This window comes from Plecotus auritus, assembly GCF_963455305.1.
Source record: "Plecotus auritus genome assembly, chromosome: 1".
Taxonomy (NCBI): Eukaryota; Metazoa; Chordata; class Mammalia; order Chiroptera; family Vespertilionidae; genus Plecotus; species Plecotus auritus.
This window is the reverse complement of record NC_137770.1, coordinates 233,832,851-233,846,642: the sequence shown is the minus strand read 5'-3', so window position 1 is coordinate 233,846,642 and position 13,792 is coordinate 233,832,851. Positions and strand designations below refer to the sequence as shown.

The following is a 13,792-nucleotide window of genomic DNA, read 5'->3' as shown; positions in this document are numbered from 1 at the left end:
CTCATTTATGGAATATAATGAACATAAACTGATGAACAAAAATAGATCCAGAGACACAGAAGCATCGAACAGATAGTCAAAGCTCAGAGGGAAGGTAAGGGAGAGTGGAATGGGGGTGGGTTAGGGATAAGAGATCAAACCAAACGACTAGTATGCATGCATATAAGCATAACCAATGGACACAGACAGTGGGGTGTGTGTGTGTGTGTGAGTGTGTGTGTGTGTGTGTGTGTGTGTGTGTGTGTGTGTGTGTGTGTGAGGACATGTGCTGGGGGGTGGGAGTGGCCAGGGAGAGGTCAATCGGGGGGAGAGAAAGGAGACATGTAATACTTTAAAAAATAAAGAAATTAAAAAAAAAGAATAAGCTGTTTTATGTACTCACTACTGTAAACCTATTTTGCCCACCCCTGTATAATAAACAAAGCAAAATACCAACTGGACAAAAATTGCATCTTATATACAGAATGCTAATTTTGTTAAAAGCTCCTACAAATCATTAAGAAAAAGGCCAAACAATCATAAACAGGCAAAAAATAGGAAGACATTAAATTTAATCCTATAATACCACAAATTTTTTCAAATTTACCTTCTGTGTTATTGGGATGCAATCTGTCTATCTACTTATTTATTACTAGTAGCCCTGCGCACGAATCCGTGCGCCAGTAGCTCTCTGCGGGGCCTGGCCGCTCTGCACCTTGCTGCCCAGAGGCTCTCTGGGGTCCAGAGACCTATCCGCAGCTGGGCGCGAAACACTTGCCTTGTCGTCTGAGTGATGAAGCAAGCATCCCACCAGGAGGCTCATGCTGCCCGCTCTCAGCAGCCGACCCCCCGGGACTGGGAGGACTGGGCGCTGCCATATTTGTGATGGAATGATGGTTAATTTGCATATTACCCTTTTATTAGATAGGATAATCACCTTAGGATATTTTTTCCTTTCATTTCTAGAGAAAGTGGAAGGGAGTAAGGAGGGGGGGACAGAGAGAGACAGAGAGATATCAATTGGTTGCCTCCTGTACACACCCCAGGGCCAGGGATCGAACCCGCAAGCAACCCTTTGGTTTGCAGCCCGATGCTCTAAGCCAAATCCCAAATTGCCAAATCCCAAACCTGCCAGGACTGGGGTGCATTTTAAATAGAACCTTACAAGTGATTGTCAACCAGGCAGCAATACTTCTGGAAAGAAAGCCTCAGATTGCAAAAATACTAAGAGCTCATAAGCACATGTGAAGACGCTCAATTTCATATAAAAGAAATGCAAATTAAAACAATAATGAGATTCCATTTTTCATTAAGACACTGACAAAAATAAAAGAAGTTCCAAAAACATTGTTGGCAAGGGTACAAACAGATGCCCATTTGTGCATTTCTTACTGGTCAGAGTAGGTAAAATCTCTATGGAGGGCAATCTGGCAACAGTTAATAAAATTCAAACATACCCTTTGGCCCAACCAATTTGATTTGTAATAAACTCATTTCAGTAATACAACTGTGAATGTGTGAAAAACAGCGTATGTATAAGGTTGTAAGAGGTACTATGGACAGCTGCAATTTTTTAAATATATATTTTTATCGAATTCAGAGAGGAAGGGAGAGGGGGGAGAGAGAGATAGAAACATCAATGATGAGAGAGAATCATTGAATGGCTGCCCCCTGCACGCCCCACACTGGGGATCAAGCCCGCAACCTGGGCCTGTGCCCTTGATGGGAATCAAACCTGGGACCCTTCAGTCCGCAGGCTGAGGCAATTTTTAATAACAAAAACTGCAAATTTGTGTCCCCATCAATAGAAATAAATAAACTATGCAGCCATTAAAAAGAATGAGGCAACTTTATTTTTATTGTTCTAGAACAGGTGTGGGCAAACTTTTTGACTCGAGGGCCACAATGGGTTCTTAAACTGGACCGGAGGGCCGGAACAAAAGCATGGATGGAGTGTTTGTGTGAACTAATATAAATTCAAAGTAAACATCATTACATAAAAGGTACGGTCTTTTTTTTTTTTTTTTTTTCAATAGTTTTATTCATTTCAAACATTTTAACAAGAATGTAAACACTAATTATTATAATTTGAAACTTCAAAAAATGGAGGAATCATAGCACAATAACATACCTTATATTGAAGATGGCAAAGGCAAAATAAAATTGCCTAACAAAGGAAAGGTACAAAAGCCTTTCAAATTAAACTTAAATATAATACAATAATTTAAAACTAAAACAAATAGAAAAGAACAAAATGTGTAAACAGTAAATTAAACATTTTCTTTAGTGCAACTTCCAAATTATGCCCGGGACGTAGATGTAGATGGCAATGTAGACTGGGTTGAAAGGTTTTTGGTCTTTAAAACATCAACTTCAGTGGGAACAGTGTTGTTGGTCTCCTTTTTAGCTAATGCTCTAATACTGTGCTCTCCAGGGGCGTGTCTCCCTACATCACCATGATAATGTGTCTATGCATTCCCAGGGTGATGTCGGGGGCATTACAAGGAGCCTCTGGAAGACTGAGAGGTTGTTCCTTCTACTGAATGGGTGGATATAAATCTGCCCACTCAGAAGAAGGATCTGCGGCCGTGTTTCCCGACGTTGCCATGTTAACACTGCTGCTGGTGAAGGAGCGGAGGGGAGAGCAAGAGAACCCTCCGCTCTTTCTGCTCCGCGGGCCGGATAGAACAGCCAAACGGGCTGGATCCGGCCCGCGGGCTGTAGTTTGCCCACGGCTGTTCTAGAACAATCCCCAAAATGCAATGTAAGTGAAACCAGCATCGGTTTGTATTTTTTCTTTTAAGATTTTTAGAGAGAGAGAGGGAATCACTGTGAACTACAAACATCCTCCTGCCCCCCGCCCTGCCTCAAGACCTCCACCAGGACATGTGCCCCAACCGGAAATCAAACCTGCAACCTTTTGGTGCACAGAAGTTCACCAAACCAACTAAACCACACCGGCCAGGGCAGCAGCAGTATGTCTTGATATAAACAGCCCTGATATAAACTCTGAAGGTAATTTTTTTCTGAAAATCCTAGTTATGAAGTGCTATTCCAATACTGTTAAGATTTGGTTACCTTTCAAAGTACAGGTGTTACCCTGGATAACTAAATATGCAGATAAATAAAAACAGTGTTTTTAAATAATCTAAAACTTGCCTCAGCACGATGCAAAGAAATTCTTAGTATCTGCTTTAAAAAGTATCCTATCTAATAAAGAGGGAATATGCTAATTGACCATCATTCCATCATAAAGATGGCTGCACCCACAGCTGAGGCCAAGTTCCCTTAAGGAGCAATCAGCAGGGACCCCGTGGGGCTTGACAGGAGACCTCAAGGTGCGCTTCCTGTCCTGGTGCTGGGCTAGGGGACCTCAGGCTGCTCCCCCCGCCCCAGCGCCAGGCCAGGGGACCTCAGGCCGCACCACCCACCAGGTGGGGCTTGACAGGGGACCTCAGGCCACACCCCCTGCCCGGCAGGGCTTGACAGAGGATCTCAGGCTGCAACCCCAGCAGGGTTTGACGGGGGCCTGAGGCTGCACCCCCAAGCCGGGCAGGGCTTGACGGGGGACCTCAGGCCATGCCTCCCCACCCAGCAGGGCTTGACAGGGTATCTCAGGCAGTGTCCCCCACCAGGCAGGGCTTGATGGAGGACCTCAGGCCACGCCCCACCATCCTGGAGCCTGGCCAGGGGACCTGAGGCTATGACCCCTGCCCAGCAGGGCTTGACAAGGGTGGGAATGGCCGGGTCTGATCTCATGCGATTTTGAGGTGCATGTGGGTGGGCGGGAACTTGACTCTGGGTCCTGTGGTGTGCCCCAGACTCTGACAGGAGGAAGGTTTTCATATACATTTTACTAATTTTCTTTCATCTCTGACACTTCTATTATAGAGAAAGGGCAAATAGTAATATTAAATTATTTCCGCTAATTAATCCCGTTAATGTGCACAGATTTCATGCACCGGGTCACTAGTATATTATAAATGACTGGCATTGGTTAATCTGAGTAATTAGGTTTATTGCCTTCCCTAGGAAAGATTTACAGATCCTTAACACACAGAGATTTGCATGGAGATTTGTAAGGATGGAAAGGAATAACACATACAGTGGTTAAGACATCCTTGTTGCATAAATTCAAGTTCCTGCTTTCTTAATGTTGTCTGACCTTGAACAAGTTCAACTTCTCTAATGCTCCATTGTAAAATGAGAATATGGTGGCTAGTGTTAAACAAAACAATATATATAAAGCACTTATTATACCAACTGCCTTGCACTTGGAAAGTATTCAATATAGAATCGTGTACTACAGTCTTAACTTTCACCTAATAAACTGAGATAACCTTACCCTCTATAAAACATACTGTAGTATTATAGCTACATTTCTATCCCTACCAGTTGAATTAATTATAATTGACATGAAGCAACAAAATTAGCACCGAAAAACATTGTTGCATATTCTAAGCTGTATGCTTCAGAAAATTTTTAAAAAGATGAGTCTCACATACACATAAAAACTATCAAATGGATGAGGGTAACTATAAAAGAAAGGAGTCTGGAATTCCAGAAAAGCAACACCTGTTTATTTTGCAAGTGTTTGAAGTTTATACTTCACTGTAAGAACTAGACTTTTAGCTCAGCAGATGTAGCTAAGTTGGGTGGGCATTATTCTATGCACTGAGAAGTCACAAGTTTGATTCCTGATCAGGGCATACGTCCAGGTTGTAGCTCGATCACCTGTAGGGGATGTGCAGCAGACAGACAATTGATGTTCCAATTGCTATTTCTCTCATCTATGTTTTTATCTCTCTCTCCCTCTCCCTTCCTCTCTCTGAAATCAATAAAAACATATAAAATAGAACTAGACATCTTACTGCATAATGGAACTCCAAACAAAGGCTCCACATTCAGGAAATGACGTTGGTCCTAAATCAATAAATTGATAAAAAGGAAAAAGAAAATATTTGAGGTTTGTATAAATTTCCTATCTACCACTAAGTTTTTAGGTTAACCCACTACAATCCAGTCAAATCACCAGTGCCTCTATTAAAGAAAAGCCACCCACAAATTAAAATGCTTACACAAATGGGTTTGCATTTCGTAATTTCTTCAAAGTTATAATAGATTAAGACTTCTGAAAGAGACTATGACCAAACCAGAATAAATAACTATTCTTTTATTTTCCCTACCATGTAACATATTTTTGTGTTTAGCACCTACTGGTAAAATACTTTTTGAATGACAACAGTAAGAAACAGAAGAACGACAAAGCTAAAAACAGCTTTCACTTATCAAGAACTATTTTAGAAGACAGACTATGTATAGTACAATGAATTTTAAAACACAGCTCTCTTCACTACTAAATATGGTAAAACTAAGCACCCTAACCATCCTTCACAATGTCAACACTATACAATGGTTGATTACCAAAAAAAGAAAACAATTTCAAACATGATCACAGTGAATGCTACTATACTTATTCAATAACTACAGATAAATGTTATCAAATTATCTCCCTTCATTCAAAACAATTTCTTCCAATGTTACTTCTGTATGGCCACAGGTACAAAAAAAATTGATCATCTAAGTATACATGTTAGCTTAAAATGAAGTTATCTAGCTATTTTTGGATTTAAAATGACTATTACTATATGCCTGCTGTGGTGGTACAGCACTGTATTTCTTAATTATATACGTCTATGAAATTAAGACAATTTCACAAACCTGATCCATGTGAATACAACAGCTTTAAAAAAAAAAACAAGACCTTTGTAGTTCAATATTAAGATCTCAAGGATGCTTATGTATAACCCCCCAGCACAATCTGAGTTTAGATTGCTGTATAACCTTAAGATGTATGTAGTCATGCACTGTGTAAAAATGTTAACAGACCACACATACCATATAACCTAGGTATGTAGTAGGCTATTCCATCACAGTCAAGAGAATAAACTACTTTCTTGGGTATAAATAGGTTACTTAAGCAATAAAGGAAATGTACATATTCAATCTGTTAAATGTTAGCCTATTTCCAGAGAAGAATAACTATGTTCTGCGCCCTTAAAGATTCAAAGCAATTTATATTAGTTTCCCATACTCTCAACATGTGATACCACAGGACTAGCCTGAGGTAGTTCAGACTTTCAATTATGTATCATGCTACATTCCTTTTCAAGATGTCATCTTTGAAAAGCTGGACTTTTGATAGTTGCTATGATTAAAAAGCAAGTACAGCTGCCCAGCTGGTATGTCTCAGTGGCTGAGTGTGACCCATGAACCAAGAGGTCACGGGTTAGATTCCCTGTCAGAGCACATGCCCAGGTTGTGGGCTCGATCCCCAGTAGGGGCATGCAGGAAGCAGCCAATCAATGATTCTCTCTTATCACTGATATTTATAACCCTCTCTCCCTCTCCCTTTCTATCTCTGAAATCAGTAAGAACATATTAAGGAAAAAAATTGTATTAGATCCAAATCATGCTATACCTTCTGGGTGTTACCACTCCTGAGCTATGGGAAATCACTAAAGAGTGACAGGAAGATCCTTTGTTTTTAAAGGATCATTTTGGCGCCTGGGTTGAGGATGAATTGGAAGGGGCAAGTGACATGTTGTGGTGGTATTTCCTCTCTGAAATCTAAATAAAAGAATTTTTTTTAATTAAAAAGAAAAGTGTAGCTGGCCCTCGAACAACATAGTTTTGAACTGCATGGATCCACTTATACAGGTTTTTCTCAATAAATACCTGCACTATTTTCCATCTGAGGCTGGGAGTCCATGGATGCAGAATATACAGTGATCTTTGCCATTTGTTGCTATCTGTGCGGGGATGGTAGCCCTGGAACCAATCCCCCGTGGATACCCAAGGACAACTGAAGTTTTTGACATGGGCATGACAGACCAGCACCCTAACCCCCGGGTTGTTCAAGGGTCAACTGCATGAGGCAAAAATCAGTACAGAAAATAAAGGTGGCAGTGCCCAATCTGATTCCAACATTTAAGAAATTGCAGTGTTCCACTGGCACAGACATCACATTAGTAAATAATGGTGGTTAAGAATGAAATTAAAATGTTGTTGTTTTTCTTTCAACTTATGTGTGTGGTATTCGTTTAAAGTGCTATTAAGTTGTTAGAACATAAATACTTAAGTTGTTAGGACTGAACTACTACATAAATAGAATTCTGAATTATTTCTTTAGACCTAGGGTACTATGAAAAAAATTACTGACATTAAGCATGCTGCAAATCAAGGCAGCATGGAAACTTCTACCCTATTTAAAACCTAATCTTGCTCTAGCCGGTTTGGCTTAGTGGATAGACTTAACTGCTTCACAGCTTACCTCCCCAACCAAGGCAAAGTGCCAGTGACACTAGTAACAGTTTCTTTATATACTTAATGTTCTTTTCATTGGTAAAGGATAAACAAAGATTTACATAGGTTCAAGTTCAATATGACACATTCCTAGGAAAACATTACAGTATGAGGCAACACTAGTCTTACTATAAGAATGAGAACTTACAATGAGAACTAGTAGATGTAAACAGTCACATGGAAAGGCAACAAATTATTTTGAATAAATTGAAATCTGCAATGTTTTAATGCATTCCTAATACAACAAAAAATGGACAAAAAGTAGACAGAATATCAGCAGTCAAAGCACACAGCTTTATTTCTGCAATTAAAACACATTCGGTCCCTAGCTTGTTTGGCTCAGTGGATAGAGCGTTAGCCTATGGGTCCTGGGTTCGATTCTGGTCACGGGCATTTACCTCAGTTGCAGGCGGCAACCAATTGATGTGTCTCTCTCACATCGATGTTTCCCTCTCTGTATCTCTCCCTCCTTTCCACTCTAAATATCAATGGAAAAATATCCTTGGGTGAGGATTAACACAACAAACAAACAAACAAACAAATAAATAAAATTTTAAGATGTCTTAAAAAATACATTCAGTATGTATTTCAGAGTTAGAAGAACAGAAAAAAAATTTTCCCCCTCAAAATGCACTATCCAGCCCTGGCTGATTTGTTCAGTGGTTAGAGCATTGGTCTGCAAACCTATTCCTGGTCAAAGGCAAGTACCTGGGTTGCAGGTTAGATCCTCTGCTGAGGCATGTGTACAGGAGACAACCAATCGATGTGTCTCTCTCACACTCATGTTTCTCTCTCCCTCCCTCCCTTCTATTAAAAATCAATGGGAAAAAAATCCTCTGGTGAGGATCAAAAAACCAACCAAACAACCCACCCCACTATCCATTCCTCAAATTTTCACAGGTTTTGAAGAAAATGCCTAACTATCCTCACAAGAGAATTTACAGAAAGCTAGGTTGTTTTACATTTTTAAAGACATTGGCACTCTAAACAAAAGGCCTTCTATAACTAATATCCTGCACAGCTTAAGTATAAGCACAAAGTTCAAATCATATCCTATATAATAAAAGCCTAATATGTAAATCAACCCAACGGTGGAACAACTGGTTGCTATGATGCGAACTGCCCACCAGGGGCAGATGCTCAACGCAGGAGCTGCCCCCAGGCCAGCCAAGACAGGTGCCAGCGCCCCCTCCCCCATTGCCCCACAGATTGGCCCTGATCGCCATCCAGGCCTAGGGACCCTACCCATGCACAAATTTCGTGCATCAGGCCCCTAGTGTAATAATATATGCAGACCTTTAGGAAATCAAGTTAGCTTTCTATAAATTAACACAAGCCAATAGATTTCTAATTCTAGAGTGAGTACAGTGTTTTCCCCTGCCCCACACCCTTTCTAAATATCCAGTAAAACTACCTTTAACTTCAGTGCTATACTTAAATTAAAACAAAGCCTACCACTAATTAACAGATGTTCAATAAATTAATTTAAAATTAATGTTTATATAATTATTGATCTCCAAAATAACAGGCCTATTTCCATATCATACCTCCAGCCTTAAAAGAATATTTGGATTCATTCATTTCATAGTGACAAGTAATATCAAGGTCTAATTCAAGTCAAATCCCCCAAATTGTAATCCAATTGTTGTGTTAAAAGGACTTCACTAAGTTGGTTTAATAAACCCCTTTCTAATTAACCGGGAGAACTAAGTTAACTGGTAATAAGATCTAATAATTTCTCACAACGGAAATCTACCATCATCAGCAGCAGCAGCAGAGTAGCAATGTTGACTTAGCACTTGCTGGGTGACAGGAATTACTTTAAGGGCCGTACACAAATTAACATATTTGATCTCAGAACAACCCTATGAAATAGATATTTTTAGCTCCATCTTCCGAAAAAGCACTAAGCACAGGGAAGTTCATTAATGTAGCCAAGATCACAGCTAACAAGTGGCAGAGCTGGCACACAACCAGGCACTGATTCTGAAGCCTGTGTTCCAGGATCTATTTCCTTTTGATTCTCTCCTTAAGCCACCTATTTTGAAATGAGATTGCTGTGTTGAAAACCACTCTGAAATCTCTACATAGGCCATATGCAGTTGGTGCTTCAAACTGTTGTTTCCAGGGGCCCCAAAGCATCTGCTGTAGCAGTACCTGATAATCCTCCCCAATGTCAACCTTAAAGGTTCTGTACCAGTCAGCTCCTTATTGTAGCAGTGTTGCCCTGGGCTCTTATTTTGACACAATATTATACCTAGAACCTAAAATTTATGTATAGTGTCCCAAACACTGAAGAAACTATCTTTGGACCCTTAATCTGTATAGAGATGATTAAAGATTAATTTAGCTAAAGTACTCTCAAACAAACTCATTTAAATAGTACTTATTATTGTCAAACATGAATGAAAAAAAGATAATGGCTAAATTCTGAGTCCGTCAGGCAGAAACTTCAGAAGTTAGTCCTCTTTACCATCCTCCTTTGGTAAAAAAATGAAAGGCTTCACATAAATATTTAAAACCTACATATGAAAATATCTAATGGAAGGTATTGATGGTTATCTAATGTATTCACTTTTCCTACCTAATTATGTAGCCAATTTTCATTCATTTAATTAAGGCTCTAACTGTTTTTAACATCTATGTTCTCAAGATGAGTTGATAGATGACAATATAAAATATATCTAGGGATTCATAAACACTATTTTTAATGGAGCATTACCATTAGTGAAAACTACCACTAGACCAGTACTATTAAACAGGATTTAACATCACTTAAAGATATTACTAGGTTAGCTTTCAGCCGTGGGCAAACTACGGCCTGCGGGCCGGATCCGGCTGTTCTATCCGGTTCTCTTGCTCTCCCCTCCGCTCCTTTACTTTGAATTTGTATTAGTTCACACAAACACTCCATCCATGCTTTTGTTCCGGCCCTCCGGTCCAGTTTAAGAACCCATTGTGGCCCTCGAGTCAAAAAGTTTGCCCACCCCTGTCTCTTCAGAAGATTTGAAAAGAAATCCCAATAACTTTACCCTGGCCAGAGTAAATTTTTTTTTAAAGTTTAGTTTTGCCCTTTGGAAACCATTCCATTAAAAAAATAATCACAATGTCAAAAATACCTTCATTTGGAGCTATCAAATCTGTTACTTGTTAATCCCTAGTAATGGAACCAGATTCTTTCACAAGCATACATCTTTTTTTTTTTTAATATATTTTATTGATTTTTTACAGAGAGGAAGGGAGAGGGATAGAGTTAGAAACATCGATGAGAGAGAAACATCGATCAGCTGCCTCCTGCACACCCCCCACTGGGGATGTGCCCACAACCAAGGTACATGCCCTTGACTGGAATCGAACCTGGGACCCTTCAGTCCGCAGGCCGACGCTCTATCCACTGAGCCAAACCGGTCAGGGCACAAGCATACATCTTTTGAAAGCCCACCACTTCCTACACACACACACACACACACACACACACACACTCTCTCTCTCTCTCTCTCTCTCTCTCTCTCTCTCTCTGCCCCAATACTGCATATAACTTTCTCATCTCCCATTTTCCAAATTCTGTTTTCCCTGCTCCACTATGGCTTCCCAAGAAAAGTCCAATGCATAGTGAAGTAAATGTCAGAGTATTCCTCCTAAAAATGAGTAAAAGCTGCCCTTTATTATCTACAAATCCTGGATATTATCGCATTTTAAAGTAATATAAAACCACAAGCCTGTGATTATCACTAGACTAAAAGGTTTATTCAATGGTTTAAGTCATAGACAAGCTGATTTAAGTAAATAAAAGTTCAACTGCTATTAAAATGATACTGAATTCATTAATCTCAAGTTCTAATAAAATAAAATATATATCAAAGAAACTAGCTGGGTATTTTGACTGAGAAAAAATTTTAAGATGAGATATCAGTTACCATATTTTAAAACCTTATCTTTGAGAGACATACACAGAAGTATTTACAGATGAAACAGTATGATGTCTAGGATTTGCTTCAAATTATGAGATAGGAAAAGATTGGGATATGCATGAAACAGGACTGGCCATGATTAAAGATTCATGATAAATACACTGAAGTTCATTACTCTATTGTACTTCTGCATACATTAAAAAATTTATATGATATATATCATTCCCTCCCATAACACTGTAGATATTTCTGCCATCAAAGACTCACGTTACTGCCCATATAATGTGTTCCAAAATTGTCTTTTATAAACAACTTCTAGGGAAAGATTGCATGGTGACAAATCATTTTTAGAAAATGATTTAAATGTCAAATATATACAGAATAAACAGCAATAAAAGGGAAAGATTTTTCAAAAGAATTACCATCAGGCAACATATATCACAACTTATGCAGAACGCAAGTAAGAAGAAAACAAAATATTAAGAAAGCTAAATAAAATGTTAGAAAGCTCAATATGGAAGTCAATCGTGTGCCATGCAATAATGAAGAGGAATGAGGACTTTTGAGGAGACTCCAAGAGTGTATTACAGAACATAAGATTCCTCCCTTTAGTTCATAACATGTGTGGTAATCCTATATAATAAAGAGCTAATATGCAAATGGTCATCACACCCTCACATTGTCAAGCCATCATGGCTCAGACACTCAATAGTGGGGAGAGAGGAATTGGGACCAGCCAGGCACAAATGAGCTTGCGAGAGAGGAATGGGGACCAGCCAGACTGTGGCCCGGGAGAGGGACAAGCCACCCGCCTTGTGGTCCTGGGCACCTGTAGCCGGCCAGAGGGAGGGAAGCCCAAGTCCTGAGTGCCTGTGACCAGCTGGAGGAGAGAATCCTGGGTCCTGGGTGTGGGGCAAGGCAGAGGCAGTCAGGGGCGATCAGGCCAGCAGGGGGGCAGTTAGGGGTGATCAGGCAGGCAGGCAGAGGTGGTTAGGGGCCATCAGGCAGGCAGTAAGAGGGGTTAGGGGCAATCAGGCAGGTAGGTGAGTGGTTAGGAGCCAGTGGTCCCGGATTGTGAGAGGCAGTCAGACATCCCCCGAGGAGTCTTGGATTGGAGAGGGTGCAGGCTGGGCTGAGGGACATCCCCCGCCCCCACACATGCATGAATTTCGTGCACTGGGCCTCTAGAAGCTGTATAATTAACATTAGAAGCCTTCTCCCCTAAATAAATCGTATTCCACCCCACATCATTCTTTCTAAAAGTAACTGCCCTTTACTAAGGTATGTCTATTTTTCTATCACATTTAAATGATATAAAATTTCACCTAAAATTTGGCACCAACTAAAATTTGACCTTTGAATGTCAATGTCTACTGAACATGTATTACTACCAAGAAACAGAATCTATAATAAAATGCTATCTAGTAAGTCTAAGGTCTACTCTGGACTACTCTAAATTTGGGTGACTTGAGACTCCACCAGAAAACTCAGAGAAAGTGTCCATTTTTAAAGATAGTACTTACTTAAGAATGGTTTTTGCACTACTGCAGTCTTCAAATCGAATGGAGTAACCAACTTCCTGGCCCAACATCACATCCATTTCATCAGCAACTCTCTGAGCCACACTCATTGCAGCCACTCTCCTGGGTTGGGTACAGGCAACTCCTCTCTTGGGTCCTGGTAATGATCGCATGTACTCCACACACCACTGTGGAATCTATCAAATAATTTCACATTTAAATTAATTCTACTCTGCCTGCATATCAAGTATATTTAACATTAAGTACTTTACCACATTCGAATAATTGAACACAAAATTCAATTAGGCACACCACAAATTATTTTTTATGACTCAAACTTATAATAGAATGAGCACTCTAAGCCAAGGAAGGGTCAATGACTAACACTGACATAACTGTACTCCTGAGTAGGCTAGGTCCACTGAGGCTTTCCAGAATATGCTCTACAGCAGGGGTGGGGAACATGCGGCTAACAGTGGCACTAGGCCCTCAAAATCATTTGGTCTGGCCCTGCCAAGGTATTAGAGTGAGTTAGTTACATGTTTGACCAAATATAGCAGGCTAATTTTTAAGTTGATAATTTTGTATGGCCTGAGGATGATGTTATAAATATCCAAATGGCCCTTGGCAGAAAAAGATTCCCCACCCCTGCTGTACAGTGTCAATAGTTCCACCATTGACCATTTCTCTACTCACTGGGGGGAAAATCCAACTAAGAAAAAATTCTACTTTATAACAAAGGTTAGTTTCAAAAAAAGAAAAAATCAAAGAAACTATAACTTAAATTCCTATACAATTTGAGTTACAAAATGCAGGAAACTGGAAATCATATCCACTTATAATTATATAGCTGTTATCTTTTAATTCAATTCAAATTTGTTTCATAAGCCAGCAGAACCTAGGAGAGGTATGCAAACTGGCAACACCTTAGGTACCATACTAAAAGTCAATTTTAGTCACTGTCGTATAGATTTAACAGGACCTAGAGAAGCAGCAGCAGCATTTCCCTGAAGAAAG

The 13,792-nt window shown here is 39.8% G+C and overlaps 1 protein-coding gene across 1 annotated transcript in view; it reads right to left on the bottom strand.

Moving 5' to 3' along the window:
- Positions 1-13,792, bottom strand: part of DHX15 (DEAH-box helicase 15) — a 59,879-nt gene that overhangs the window by 33,792 nt on the left and 12,295 nt on the right. Inside the window, exon 3 of the mRNA XM_080641246.1 lies at positions 12,779-12,972. Within this exon, the coding sequence (XP_080497372.1) occupies positions 12,779-12,972 (194 nt within the window). The remainder of the gene's footprint in view (positions 1-12,778; positions 12,973-13,792) is intronic.